This window comes from Boleophthalmus pectinirostris, unplaced genomic scaffold (genome assembly GCF_026225935.1).
Source record: "Boleophthalmus pectinirostris isolate CB_2022bp ecotype Guang Dong unplaced genomic scaffold, ASM2622593v1 HiC_scaffold_12, whole genome shotgun sequence".
In the NCBI taxonomy this organism is placed as follows: domain Eukaryota; kingdom Metazoa; phylum Chordata; class Actinopteri; order Gobiiformes; family Gobiidae; genus Boleophthalmus; species Boleophthalmus pectinirostris.
In genome coordinates this window covers 18,667,022-18,681,307 of record NW_026571018.1, presented here as the reverse complement: position 1 = coordinate 18,681,307, position 14,286 = coordinate 18,667,022, and the positions used below count along the sequence as shown (strand labels likewise).

At 38.2% G+C, this 14,286-nt stretch overlaps 1 protein-coding gene and 1 long non-coding RNA gene across 6 annotated transcripts in view; one reads left to right on the top strand and one right to left on the bottom strand.

Moving 5' to 3' along the window:
• Positions 1–429: 429 nt before the first annotated feature.
• On the bottom strand, positions 430–1,644 carry ptrh2 (peptidyl-tRNA hydrolase 2). 3 transcript variants are annotated; one of them, XM_020930312.2, is made up of 2 exons: positions 1,451–1,644; positions 430–1,155 (listed from the first exon to the last, which is right to left on the bottom strand). In XM_020930312.2, exons 1-2 carry the CDS (start codon positions 1,627–1,629, stop codon positions 633–635), a joined length of 702 nt encoding a protein of 233 aa, XP_020785971.2. In that variant the 5' UTR covers positions 1,630–1,644; the 3' UTR covers positions 430–632. The 3 variants fall into 3 exon arrangements, with proteins under 3 accessions (XP_020785971.2, XP_055004804.1, XP_020785972.1); XM_055148829.1 differs by having other exon boundaries at positions 1,447–1,597; XM_020930313.2 differs by having other exon boundaries at positions 1,425–1,537.
• A 5,301-nt stretch (positions 1,645–6,945) lies between these two features.
• LOC129407505 (uncharacterized) overlaps positions 6,946–14,286 on the top strand; it is a 36,861-nt gene continuing 29,520 nt past the window's right edge. For all 3 annotated transcript variants that reach the window (XR_008631574.1, XR_008631577.1, XR_008631575.1), the window contains exons 1-2: positions 6,946–7,155; positions 9,767–9,881. This is a non-coding gene — a long non-coding RNA (uncharacterized LOC129407505). The remainder of the gene's footprint in view (positions 7,156–9,766; positions 9,882–14,286) is intronic.

The following is a 14,286-nucleotide window of genomic DNA, read 5'->3' as shown; positions in this document are numbered from 1 at the left end:
GCTGTTAACTATTGACACTTGTGGTTACATAATATAGCACAATAATTCTTCAAATTACTTTGTAGTGAAACAGGCCTCAGAAATGACTATGAACCTCTGAGCCAGCATTTATAAAAATGCATTGGATTTGTATAACTTCATTCAAAATACCCAAAACTATTTACCGTGCATTATTCACTCACTCTGCACAAAGTGATGGTTGTAGCCACCACACAAGGCAGTGAAGGTGAAGTGCCTTGCCTAAACGCAACAGATTTTCCCAGCAATCTCTCATCCAAATACTAACCAGGCCCAGCCTTGCTTCTAAAGCCTGATCTTGTCAGATCTTAAAGCCAGTTGCAATATGCTTTTTTTTAACCCATTATACACATATAACAAGTGGCTGTTTTGACAGTTTCTGTGATTATAGTGAATATAGGTGACAGTACGTTATGTAAATCTTAATTTATTATCAATCAAGTTAACCATTTAATAAAAGTATTTACCCAAGCATCGCTGGGCAACAATATACATGGTATTTCTAGTAGTACTTGAGTACACAGCTAGGAGCCATGGGCCTGCTGAATGTGCATTATAAAAATGACAACTCATATTGTAAAAAGTCTCATAACATCTTATGGCAAAGATGATGTTTAATAGAGTTTCAGCTCTCCAGTGACCATGTCAACCAAATCAGATGGGCCAGGGCCAATCCCCAGCACTGTGCGTGACCCCGGGGCGATCTGTGTCCGGCCGGCGTCCTGGATCAAACTAACAGGAAGTCCCATTTCTTTGGCGCGTGCCAGTAGGTCAATGAGAGTCTCTTCGTCCGGAGCTTTGACCACCACCTTGGGCTGGCCGCAGTACTCCCACTCCTTCAGCAGCTCCGGGTGCCTCCGCTGGACCTGTTTGTACGCAGACACGGCCGCGTGGGAGCACTGGGCGGCGACTTTCCCTTTGCCCATCTTTAGGTCACTTCGCACTACCAGAATCATCTTGTATTCTCCTCCTTCTCCCATCATACTGGCCTCCCCGGCGCCGTTCCCCAGCGCCGCTGCAGCGACGCTTTTGGACGCGGGAGCGAAGCGGCCTCGGAGGTACCAGCCGAGGATGAGCCCACATCCCGCGACAACACTCAAGCCCAGCGGGCCATAAACAAAGTCCATTTTGCTGACACTGCAACACAGCAACAGGATACATTAGCCTTCAGTATGCACAAGTTTCACCAGTTTCCTACGAGTCTTGAGCCTCCCGTCCAATGAAAAGAGAAGTTTACAGCAGAGTTTTTGAATGCTAACGTTAAAATTGCTAGCTTCCCGCCTGTCACAGTCTCTCTCATACCCATACAATGCTCACATTTGGCCGTTATGATTATATTTTTCTGTAAATATCACATTATTGATAAGTAAAGGGATGAATAATTGATGAAGACCCTATGAGAGTACCTGTTAATAACGTATTTCTTACCCACCGGTGGCCTCGATGTGTTGCCAGCGTGCCTTCAGGATTTGGATCTGACCCGGAAACGGTTAAAGGAGCTCTTCCGGGCCTTATAAAAAATAAACAACTTTGCATTTCTTTCAGGTGCTTTGACATACTTCTGAGCAACAGGTAAATACTGACGAAGTTTTGCACCAAACCATACCACATACTTCCATTAATGTGAAACATAAAACATTTATGTAAGCCTAGGCCTTTGTGTGCCATTGTGTAATTTAACTGGAATATTAACAAAATTTTAATTAAACAAATGTATGCGTTCGATATAAAAAGTAAGACATTTTTCAACTTAAAAAAAAATATTGGATGCTCATGATAGTCATCCTAACCTTCCTATAAACCTGTGTATTTTTTTGATTAATTCTTGCAGTGCAGAAAAAAAATCCATTAATTCATAGCCATGCTGCTTGGTTAATTTTATGTTTTTATATCGACAGCCCACTGTTAATTAAAAGAAGGAAATGCCAGTTGAAGCTTGCTGTAGGACTCCACAGCCTCAAACAGGATGGTCCAGAGGTCATAGTCGGGGCTGCAGAGAGGAGCCACATTTGCCATGACAAGCAGCACACCCAGACCACACAGTCTCAGAGCTCCGGTCACTTTCCAAATGTACTGAGCTCTAAGGTGAGTGAACCACAAGAAATAAACACAGAAAAAGATTTGATTTATCTGAAAAATCTATATCTGATTACAATATTTGAATCTTGAGTGTTGAAATGATCAGCTGAAGTGTGGTGAAGCTACATGGGCTGAGGAGCTCTATATGGATTACCAGTAGATAGGGCAGTGAAATTATTATTATTATTATTATTTTTTTGTATCTACGTGATACAAAATATGTGGTTAATTAATACAAAGGGAAAAAACATAATTAATATATTTGTGTAGCATATTATCAAGTGTTTTGTGCTTGAGCCTAAATATCTTAAACCTTCAAATGTTTAAAATACCTTCTTGTTGTTGAACTTTTCTTTTCTTTACTTTTCTCGATCACAGGGCCCTTCAACACAAGAAAACACAGTTCAGTTGATTAGAGTCACAGACCTAACAAAAATAACTAACCTTATTTCCTTATCCTTGACACAAATGCCTTGCCTAATTTTTTTCAGTTCAGCCTTCAACAATAAATTGAGCCATCATTATATAGCCTTATTACTGTATCATTCAAAATAAAAAGAATGAGTATTTTTACTTTAAGTGTAACCGCAGCGGCTTTATATGTAAACAGTGAATCCTGAGTTTTCTTCCTCTCAGTAATCAGTTGGTTGTGCTGGGAAAGAGAAAAATTATACCTTTAATTTATATTTTGCAAGTATTTAAAAAGTGTTGAAATGGTCTCACTTGAATCGTCAATTTTCTTTCCTGCTTCTGGAGTTCACTGAATTCCTCTACCTAACAAATGTCATCATTTTACAACACTATTTTTATTACTTTAAAAATAATGCAGATGATTGTAATGGTTATTTACTGATTGTTTTAAGTACAGTGTCTGACTCATAACTGACTTTTTAAACTCTGCATCAGGCTTAACGTCTTCCTCTTCTTTTACCAATCTTTTGTTTTTTAATATCTCAACCTCCCGTTTAAGGCTACACTTAACAAAATACAAAATGTATTTGAAATAACAGATTATTACTGACATAAAGGGCCTATATTACACTATTTTCTGATTTATAATATAATGTTGTTTCCTCATTAAAAACATACCTGGAATTTGTTTCATTCACACATGTTTAACACAAAAACCTTGTATATTTAGAGTTTTTATCTCAACTGAAAACACTCAGTTTCAATTTGTGATGTCATGTGATAATACAGGAAGTGCTCCACTGTGTTTTTAAACTCCACACACCTTCACTAGAATCATTTGGATAATTTCAGCCCTGGAGTTGTCACTCTCTGCTGAGCTAAATGTAAAAGGAGATGTTAACTTGAAAACTACCACTACATGACAGCACAAGATAGAACTGAATATTTTGAGCTTTGGAGATTTAGACAGACTCAAACATGTATGAAACAAAAGTCAACTCCAGATTTGTTTTGAGGAGGTAACAGCATCATATCATGGCTTAAAGCTCACAAGAGTCAATTTTGTGTAATATACGACCTTTAACTTATGTTTTGTGGTATAATTATATAATTAAAGACTTACTCTTGAACCTGATTAAGAAGAGTGTTTTTCTCAGCTGTCTCCTCTTTTCTCATGTTTTCAATTTCCTTCTCCTGCTCCAACAGCTGGTCATGGAGCTCCCTCTCCTGTCTGTTTCTTGTAATAGCTTGATGTAGTTTGATTCTCAGTTTTTTATATTTGCTATATAAATGGGCCAAGTTTATTGAATGGGTATGGCCCGTGTTTTATCCTAACATGATAAAATTACTTACCTTTCCTGTTCCTCTTTCTTTGGCTGAGTGGATCTTAATTCCATTCTATCCTTTATTTCCTCCAGTTCAATAAAGTGCAGTCCTTCTTTGCCTGTATATGCCACCTGTTTTCTATGAGCATATCCACTCTGAGACATTTTTGCCTTTTTTCCAGGCTGCTGCCTGTGGTTTATGACTCCAACCTGTCTCTCTCCTGCTGAGGCACATATAACAGAGTACAACTCATTTCACAGCATTTCATGGTATATCTAAGCAAAGTAGGCTTTGGGTCCTTCCTTCTTTTTTCTATTGAGATGTTAATGTTTTGCCTGGAATGTTCCACAAAATGGCATAAAACTTCAGTCTCCATGAAGATGATCTGGTGATTCCACCCAAAACCAAGTGTTTTTGTGGTAATAAAAAGTTTATTCTATACTGCGGAACATTTCAGGCAAGCATATTTTATCCTCCACCAGAAAACATACATAGTACACCTCTAAATATAACAACAAAATAAAGCATTTAATTAGAGGTGCGCTATGTAACATTTCTGGTGCCATATTGAGTATATTATTATGTTATTATTCTTATAGTAAATATTGCCTAACTTGCTTTTGTGAGAGGAGCAGTCAGATCATCATCAACAGGCAAAGAGTGAAAAAATCATTGGAGTTTCCCAGTGACATCTTCACATTTGAAAAAAGCTCTCCATTGGAAACCAGAATTTGTTAAATGCATTTTATTTATCCAATGCCTTGATACTTTCAAGCAAGGGCCTTCCGTTGCCATAGAAATTAAACAATTTTAATCAAAATATTATATGGAAAAGGCCTCACAAAAACCACAAAAAGAGAATCGCTTGTTTAGCTTATGTTAACCCATTCTAAACTTAGTGTTCATTCAAAGTATTCTGACAACATAGTGTGATAGATTATTTTACCAGTAATCAACCCAGCAGCTTATTTCGTTTTTCCAAACCTTTGATGTTTACTAAAGAGAAACCTGTTTATAAACCTTAGACCACATTTGAAAGTACAAATGAACATATTAACATAATTTTCTTCTTCATCTCATAGACACTATTTTTAAACATGTCAAGGAACATTGGTAACAACACTGAAATATGAACTGCTAAACAAGTATAACTTTCTCTACCTGTGGGGCTAGACTTAAGGGTTCAGGGTGGTGAAGTTACTAAATAGGCCTACCAAAAAATGCATTCAAAATACTCATTATATGTTGAGTGACTGTATTCTGGTGTAGTTATTTTTCTAAAATCAAAGGAATACATTGCAGTTTTTGATGAGGAAACAACATTATAACATAGATCAGAAAATAGCGTAATAAGGGCCCTTTTATGCAGGTATTCAGTCTCACGTAACTAAACACATTTGCAGCATAATCTTCCCAGCACTTTACGCATTTGCCATTTAACTTATTGATACTGATTGAGGTGCTTATGTACTTAAAGAGTGACCTACAAAGCCAATGTCCTCAAGGTTGTTTTTTTGTTTTGTTTTTTTGTATCACTTTGGGACGCAGCCGAGGTCTGTTTGCCCAAACGTTGATTCATTCTCTTTGTGAATTCTTCTGAGGGTGTACTTGTGTTAGAAGTGCGCTCCAGGAAAGTCATCTACCGCTTATTTATAGGGCTCTTAATTAGACTGGCTCTCGGGAGGTTTGAACCGGCAAATGATAAAATCGTCTTCCCCTCTTTTCTGGTCTTGTGTGTTTTTCAGTGGTAACAGCCAAACTGCCCTTCTCCTCTCCCTCTTTTTGCCCCCCCACCACCACACCCTGCATTCAGTTTGTGGCCGGTTTGTGTTTGCTCTACATTTCCTTGCACAGCTCAAATTTTTGTCGTTAGTGTGGTGAGCTTATTCCTAGAAATTACATGTTCTATTTTTTTAATTCTTATTATTTTTTGTTAGATTAATGCTTCTGTTTTTTGTTTTGTTAAATTATTGGCTTGTGGAGATTATTATTAGGAAATAAATTATGTGTGACATTTTAATGAAATTCTATATTTTTTATTGTTCCCCACAAAAGAGTTACTCAACAGGTCGGAGTTGTTTTGCAGAAGAGATTGCGCAATCACCAGTTGGTGTGCTGTCGCTTATAGAAAGGCTATGGAGCTCACAATGGTTTCAGAGTGATGGACTGTTCCCATAGAAATTAACAATAAAAAAAATCTTTTGAGTGGGAAAAGGTTCTCAAATTGTTGCATGTAACAGGAAGCTGAAGCATATGAATAATAGGATAATAGATTTGTTTATTTCGATTTCTAAAATATTTTTTCTCAGCCCATAAATCAGAACCTGTACTTTTCTTCACAATTTAACTGTTGAATTTTTTTTACAAACAGAAGGTGCACATTATCACGATTACTCCAGATTGCTCCGCTTACAGCAGTTTAATAGTTGGCCTACTTCACATATTTGCCAGTAGGTACTTGCGTTTATCTGCTTTTCTGAGCGCCTAATTGAGGATCGCAAGTAATATTATGTTCCCTGTTATATCCATTTGAATTATATAATTCTTGATCATGTTATGCCTTGTTTGAAGGTGCACAACAGTTCAACACTGTGTTTTTTAATGTTTTACCTACATGTATACTTCCCGAAAATGTCACTTACACCACTATTGGTTTTCCAGGCCGTTTGAAGACCCATAAAAGTTAATTCACTTTCTAGTTTGTCTGGGCAGCCTATTAAAAAAGTTAGCGCTGAGTGTGTGTTCTTACTTAAAGGTTATATTACTTTTTATGACGTGATAACTGCTGCCAGTGGACAACAAGCAGAACGTTACCTATTGCTCAATCAAACTGTGGCAGCTTTAAACATGTGCATGGAGCATGACACTGGTCCATGTGTGGAATGCCAGAACACACAAGAGGCCCACTCCAAGGGAACACAGCACTGTGAAAGGCCAGACATAAAGGAGAGTTATGGGAAAGTTAAAATTATAGCCTTTTCTCTTTCTTCTTCAGTTTTTATAATTATAATTAATGATATGATTATGTATGAGTTCAAACAATAGGGCGTGGAGGTGTACACAAGGGGGACTGCATGAGCTTCCAGTGTCAACATTGACGCCAGCAAAGTGGTGGTTAGGTCATGCACAGGCCTGATTAAGTTACCAGTAATCTTCAGGAAGTAAAAACAGGGGCATAAAACAAACCAGTGCGTGCTTTGCAGACTTATCTGATCTTTAAAGGTGCACCATTCTTCTCGCACCAGGACCTCTCTTCAGCAGAAGTGCAGAAAATACTGGAAGCTACCTCTGTGGAATCTATTGGAAACCCAGAGTTCAAAGGTAAAACATTGATCAGATTTTCGACTCATGTCAACACATCGTCGGTGTTAATATATATTGAACATTTGTTGAAATTTGCAACTCTGTGACCTTGAAATGCCAGAGAAAGAAACATGTCATTATGGTCTTTTTGCTCATGTGTTTTTGATGTTGTGGGTTGCAGTTTCCAAAGTTGTAGTTTTTCTTAATGCTATTTTGAAGACTGTAGAGTTTTTTTCAAACTGCAAAAACATGCTATCTTTGTTATTAATTGTAGCTCTGATGCTGAGTGTCTTGCATGCTTACGTACCATATGTTTTTTACACAGCTCATATATTCTTTACTGACACGCAGAGGCTGAAACAAGGTCAGAGTGTACTCAGAGGGAGGTCTGTGTGGTTCACTGTGAGAGGACAACGTGTTTATTTTCTAAACTACAAGAGGATGTGGTTAGCCACAAGCACCACAAGCAGTGTACGAGTGAGAAGAGCTACTGTTTCCCCACGCGTAAAACACACGCATACCTACAGAGACACATACACACAATGTATTTTATACTATGGTGTGTGCAGCCATACTCAGCAACATGTGGTATAGTAGGTGTAGGGGCTTTCTGTTACGTAGTCTGTAATAGGTTATGTCATTCCTAACGTAGAGTAATCTTTAATATCACCTGTATATCATATAGGCCTACAAAAATACATCTTAAAGTTATTCCCTTTAAATATTTATGAGTATATGTCTGTATAGAGTTATGGGTTCCAGAGTACTAATGCCCTCTAATACACTGAATATTCAAATATAAATATTCTGTCTTTTGAAGAGTGAAACGTCCTCAAAATATCATCTATAACAAACAGTATAAGAGTAAAACTGGAGCCCTTAGGCAGTTGAAATCACAGACTATATGGTTTAGATCTATGGCATCTCAGGCACTCATCATGTGCATGAAATGGAAATACATAATGAACCCAGAATAGTGTCTACTGTAAAAATGCACTTGCCCTGTCGCCTGGCCGTCTTTACAAGGTTAATTCTCCCATTTAGCCAATGCAAGACAACGGCAAAACCTCCCGTCGGTCTGGTTCAATTATGCTCAGTTGAGTGCAATGACGGCGGAGGAGAGAGAGGAGGGAGGGCTGGTTCACCGGGTTCACTCTCATCCACGACCACAACAAAGGTATTACCCTTCCATATTTGATAAAACATGGCAAACTATCAGCTCTCTGGTGGGTATTCTTTTTGATCCTTAAATAGGTTTTATAATGTGGATGCGAAGAAATTTATATCAGTTTATATTTTAGCAGAAATGTGGGAAAAACGAGTCTAGATAGCTTTTCTTTACTTCTGAATGTTGTAACTATAAGACATGTCGATATTTTAGTCTATGGGCACGTGTTAATAGTCTGTTATTGTTATTGTTTTGAATTATATTGTGTTTACATTTTTTTTTATATTTTTGACGTTCTGTGACGCACTAAATGCAATTTCGATATACGCCATTTCCCAGCCTTGATCGTCTACTTTATTACTTTTGGAGTATTTTTAAAGCTGTTTTGCGGTTAAAAAAAACATTTGCGTTATCTTGAATTTGTACCTCTGCTGAACTGATCTGCGTAATTCACTTTTTATTATATCAGCTCTGGAGGTCTTTAGTGCTCTTCATAACATGCACATCTGAAAAATATTGCGCTTTGTATGCTCCTGTGCACTTTTTCCGCTTTTTTCCACCAATACTTTATTATGAAACGACCACAGTTTTATGTTAAACGCAATGACTTCAGAAGTTGTGTAATCGCTTCCCAGTAACCGCACAATTGCTCATGCTGGTACTGCACTTCCCAGGATTCCGTCTGAAGACACTGAGGCTGGACTTAAGTGTTTGTTTAGCAAGTTTCCTGGGAAATGAAGTTCTTGAGGGGAAATAGGCTATATTCATCCTCCGCCAACGCAATGAACGTAACTACGAAGTCTGCATCTCCTCCTGCTGGTAATCTACGACGTCTGCTGAAAACAACCTGTCTGATGGATTGATAGATGAGTTTTAAAGATGAACCTTGGCACCTGAACTTGAAATATATATCTTAATTTATATTTTTGACAAGTTTTGTGATGGTTTTGTGTGTGTGTGATTCTATTGATAGTTTACGCTTTAAACACGTGCAGATGAATCGATAAAAAGACAAGAGAGTTATGACAAGGCAAACTCAAACAAGAATGACATTTCAGGACATGTTTTACAGACCTGAACTACAGGGTTTGCAATATTTTGTTGTTGTTGCTTGTGGAGGAAATTATAGCACCCTCATTCAAATTGCGATTTCGATCCATTTACAATTAACCTTGCAGCACTACGTGAAAGACAGATTTCTGAGCATGATTTGTGATTTGTTTTGCAAGACCTGGCTGTCCTGACAAAGAATAATGTCTCTGTGAACGCTCCTATACCCTACGGCTCTCTCCTCAACAACAGTCACTCCCTCACTCTCTTTAAAGCACTGTTTTTTACACTTTTGTACCCTCTCCCCGTAGCCCTCCCTCTCTGCACTCCCCCTCCTCTGCTTGTTTTGCTCACAGTCTATGCATGTGTCTCTGCCATGTGGTTGACCGTCCCTCTCTCTGGCCTCTGCAGTATATGGAGGACATGCAGAAGAGACACGCGGGGTCTGTTGGCTGGCTTCTGGCATCTCCTCCTCGGTGTGTCTTCTTGGTTCTTCTTGGACATCTTCTTGGACATCCTCTACTTGGTAAGACTTATGTTGTGTTACTTTTACACTCTAGCCACTCACCTGCTTGTGCGTGCTTATACTTCAAACAGGGTGGTAATGATGTAGTAGTGACGCAGGTCTTTAAATCTCCAAATCCTGTTTATATGTTGTTACTCTCCTGTTTCTAGGGCTTTGTTTTAAAGCATTAATCAGACTTCCTCACACTTTTTCACTCACATGCGTTACTTGTGATCATGTCCGAGGGTGCGAGCTTGCGTTTTATAATGGGGCGGAGATAAACACAGACTGTCGTAGCTGATGCACTGTTTTGACAGGCAGTCCAGGAACAATCGCACTCACTGACCCCTCTCAATGAGTGCACACGAGGATAAAAACACTCTCCCTCCCTTTCTTTTAGCTCCCAACTGTGCCACTAACTATTGGTAACACACCCACTCTTGTTTATATTGTTTATGTGTGTTACACCTGCTTTCATTTGCACATTTCTGCATTTTAGTCACATATTTTAACTCTCCTGCTTTGACTTGTGTCCTGTGGGTGAATTTTCACTACTGGGAGTTGGTAAATGTGAAGTTACCCTCCCCAAACATCTGCTTGTGTCTGCCCTGTGCTCATCTGTCAATCACTGGACCATTGGCAGGACTGTGCGCCCTTCTCCCAGTGGGTCTGACCTGGCTGCTGGCATGTACTTCAGTCTGCAGTTTTAAAAGGCAAGTTTGTTTGTTGCCCCTAAAATGACGTAACATGCCAAGTTCAGATTTACTTAGTGCGTAGTGGACCGTGTTTTCAAAGTGAGATTGAATGTGGAATGGCTCCATCTAGTGGGCTTGATGGGAACTGCTGGTAGTGGTGTCATTGAGTTCATGTCAGAACTCGGTGCTCTTTGCTGGTACTGCAGTTGTGCTTTTATGCATTTTCCTGTTTGTTGTTTGGAAATAGATATTTTTAGTGCTCGGTAATTGCTTTATTGATATCACTTCTTCTAGTTTTATGGCTGAACTGTTTCATTTTTAAATATTTGCAATATTTGATTATGTAAGTATGCAGTGTGTGTGTTATAACAGTGAAACACACACACACACACACACACACACACACACGGAAAATTATATATTCCCTTCTAGAGACTCAAGAAGTTAAAGGGCCACCATGGCTCCAGAATGTTTGCATCTTTTTATAGATAGCAGTTTTCTCAATAAATGCATGTATTCTAACACACTGCTGCAGAAATGTTTGGACAGAAATAGGACTGGGTCAGTTATTTATAAGATGTTCACCTTGTTCAGATCTTTTACCTCATGACTTGTATCTGCTGCTTGACATTGGAGAGGTTTTTGTTTTCTTACCAAAGCACCTATTGTATAATGTTATGCAACAGGGAGAGAGAGTACGTCTTATAAAACTGCACTAGTTTTTTGTCCAGCTTTCATAACAATAAACTCCACAGAAGATAAACTAAGGCAGAACATTCACATAGTTAATCATCACTAAAAACAGACATTTATTCTGTTTGTATTTCTTACATGTTTTCCTACATGTTTTCTTTTTAGTTAAAGATGCTACATTTTAGGAGTTGCCTTTTGTAGTGACAATTACAACATATTACAAACAGTTGGTCAACCCACCGAGCATTTTTGATTGATTTTTATAATCTCAACTGTATTTATAGCCCTGTACTAGAGGTATTTCCCAGAAGAATCAGTAGATGGTGCCATCGACCTATGATTCTACAATGTGATACTGGAGGGAGATTAATCAATCAATCATCCTCTTGGTCATATTATCCCAGGGTGGAGCAGCATAAAAAATACAGTCCCAAACTGAACTAATAAGTATTGATTTATTATCAATTAAAACATGGATACATTAGGCTATATGGTGGAAGAATAGACTCTATGGGTGGAGGTTACAACTTTTACTGGAAAACTGCCAGTAGATGGAGGCAGAGAGCTGGTTATGGCTCAACCAAATCAGTAGTGTGGGTGCTTTTGAGTTTGTGTCCACTGAAGTAGCATGAGATCATTGTTCTTGGACAGAAATGATTATTGAAGCAGCATAAAGAGCAGGAAATTAGGAAAGAAATCAAGGTCACACTGACTGACATCACTTTGTGTGGACTGGATTCTGATTTTGGTAGAACTCTTGGGGGCAGCACCATTGCACATCCCATTAGACATGTTGCACCTGTGAGTGTGATTCTGAGTGGGAGCTCCTCTGGCACATATTTCCATTCCTTTATTAGTGACCAATATTAAGCCTGTAGTTGATTTATGAAGCTGTTGGTCAACTAAAGACATGTCCTGCCGATCGATTTATCAACAAAAAAGGGGGTGTGGCAAATCTCTCAAAACTATTATGGATGTCTATGTATTAGACCCAAACAGCACTCACAAACAAAACAAAAACAACAATTTATGCTAAAGAACGTATCAAGAAACAGTTAATTTATACAAAGGTTAAACTTGTGACACTATCAACCGATTAATCGACCAAACATCTCAAGGCCCTATTGACGACTTGTGCCCAGGCCTGTTGCAATAATCACTATATCAAATTATCATTCAATATATGATAGTAGAAACAATATATTTCTGGGGTCAGTGTTTATCGTGAGTACACTTTCTTTGCACTACTGGAAATTTGTTGGTCATTTTTCAGCTATATGATAAGATTTAAGCTATAGAAGCTCGGATTAATAATTTCAGTGAGTCATTACAGATGCAGACTTAGTACTAAGTGTTTCATTCTGCTGTTTATTTATTGCAGCTCATGATTTTTTAACAATGTTGCAGTTTTTTAATCATTTTTGTGGTTTAAATCTCTTTCTTTGGTTTTGGCGTCAGTGGCTTAAATAATTTTCAATATTATAATTTATCTTCTAGGCTTTCGTTAGCAATATATCGAACTTCAAATTTGTTATCGTGATAGGCCTACTTGTGCCACTGTTCTGCACCATTCCTCTTCACTGTGAGAGAAAGCGTCCAAAAGTCAGGAATGTGGTAAATATTTGAGAGAAGAGCTCATCTGAGTCATCCACCGGTAAATTACACTGAGTAATGACTGTTGCCATTAAGTCATTATGGGCAGCACAAAAACTGTTGTGCCTAAAGTTAAATAAACAGCAACAAAGAAAAGTTATCATCATCATTGGAGTTGGCAACCAAACACTTCTGTCTTGGTAATTGCATGGTTATAAGAGACATTTTTAACAATATTGTGTTTTTATTTGAGCTTTCTGTTGTTGTTGAAGCTGTTCAAGTAGTCATAAATTGAGTTAGAGGACAGGTATAGTAGTATAATGCCGTCTTCCTACTGTTTAGATATAAAGATCTTGATTTGTGCTTGGTTTATGGCTAAAGATGCACTGTGCAACTTTTCTGGTGGAGGGTTTGCTACCTACTTGTTTTCATGGATATGCTATTGCTTTGCCTGTAATGTTCCATGGTGTGACATTAAACATATCCATCTAGCATTTATTCATTACAGGTGTTTCTATTGCTCAAAAATACAACAATTCCTTATAAATAGAGTGAATATTGAATAGAGGCGACTCTCCACAGATCTGAATTGTAATGTAGCGAAAGGCTGTCACCTGCTTGTCTCCCTCGTGATAGATGGGATTCTCTATACTGTGGAACATTCTTGACAAATATGTCCATGGAGACAAGCAGATGGAAGACTCACCACTAGAAATGTTATGCAGTACACCTTTAATATCTGTAATTCGTGCCTATATCCAGATTAAACAAAAACTGTTTTCTGTGAGCACTCACAATAGAATAAAGTTTAAAATGTGATTATTCGACCACACTGGTTTGTTGTCTTTTAAATACTACTTAAAGGTGCACTATGTAACTTCTAAGGTTGAGGGTCTGATACTTGATCGTCTTCATGGAGATGCTATTTTTTTTGCATGGACTGTTCCTCAATATGGGATTTAACAAATTTACCTTGAATTTTTTCAGTTACAGGTGTTTCATAGCTCAAAAATACCATGAAAAACATGAATTCTTACTATGTGCAGGCTTGTTTCTCCATAGATCTGACCACTAATGTGATCAAAGTTTATCTCCATAATGTGAAGTGATCAAGGCAAAGCTGTAACATCTCCAAGGAAACAAGCAGGTGGCAGCCTCTCCACCAGAAAAGTTACACAGTGCATCTTTAAACAATCCCTAACAAAAACTTCACACTCACAAAACGTTCATGTGACGCTGGTTCCGCCCTCCCTCTATTTGAAATCATGACTAAATTCTAAAGCTTGAATCCAGTCTCTTTCATAAGGATTAGATCTTGTACAATATTGAATGGAGCGACAGGTGTTGTGTTGTGAATATGATTTCCACACAATGTCATTATTATACTCATGGGGTCAGAGTGGCGTGGTTCTTAAGATGTCTCTCGTTCTGTGTTGGAGCGGTGC

Coding starts and splice junctions, on each gene's coding strand:
- ptrh2 (XM_020930312.2), bottom strand. CDS start 1,629: ATGTGGTATGGTTTGGTGCAAAACTTCGTCAGTATTTACCTGTTGCTC. Junction 1,156..1,450: donor GCAACACATCGAGGCCACCG/GTGGGTAAGAAA, acceptor GCTGTGTTGCAG/TGTCAGCAAAATGGACTTTG.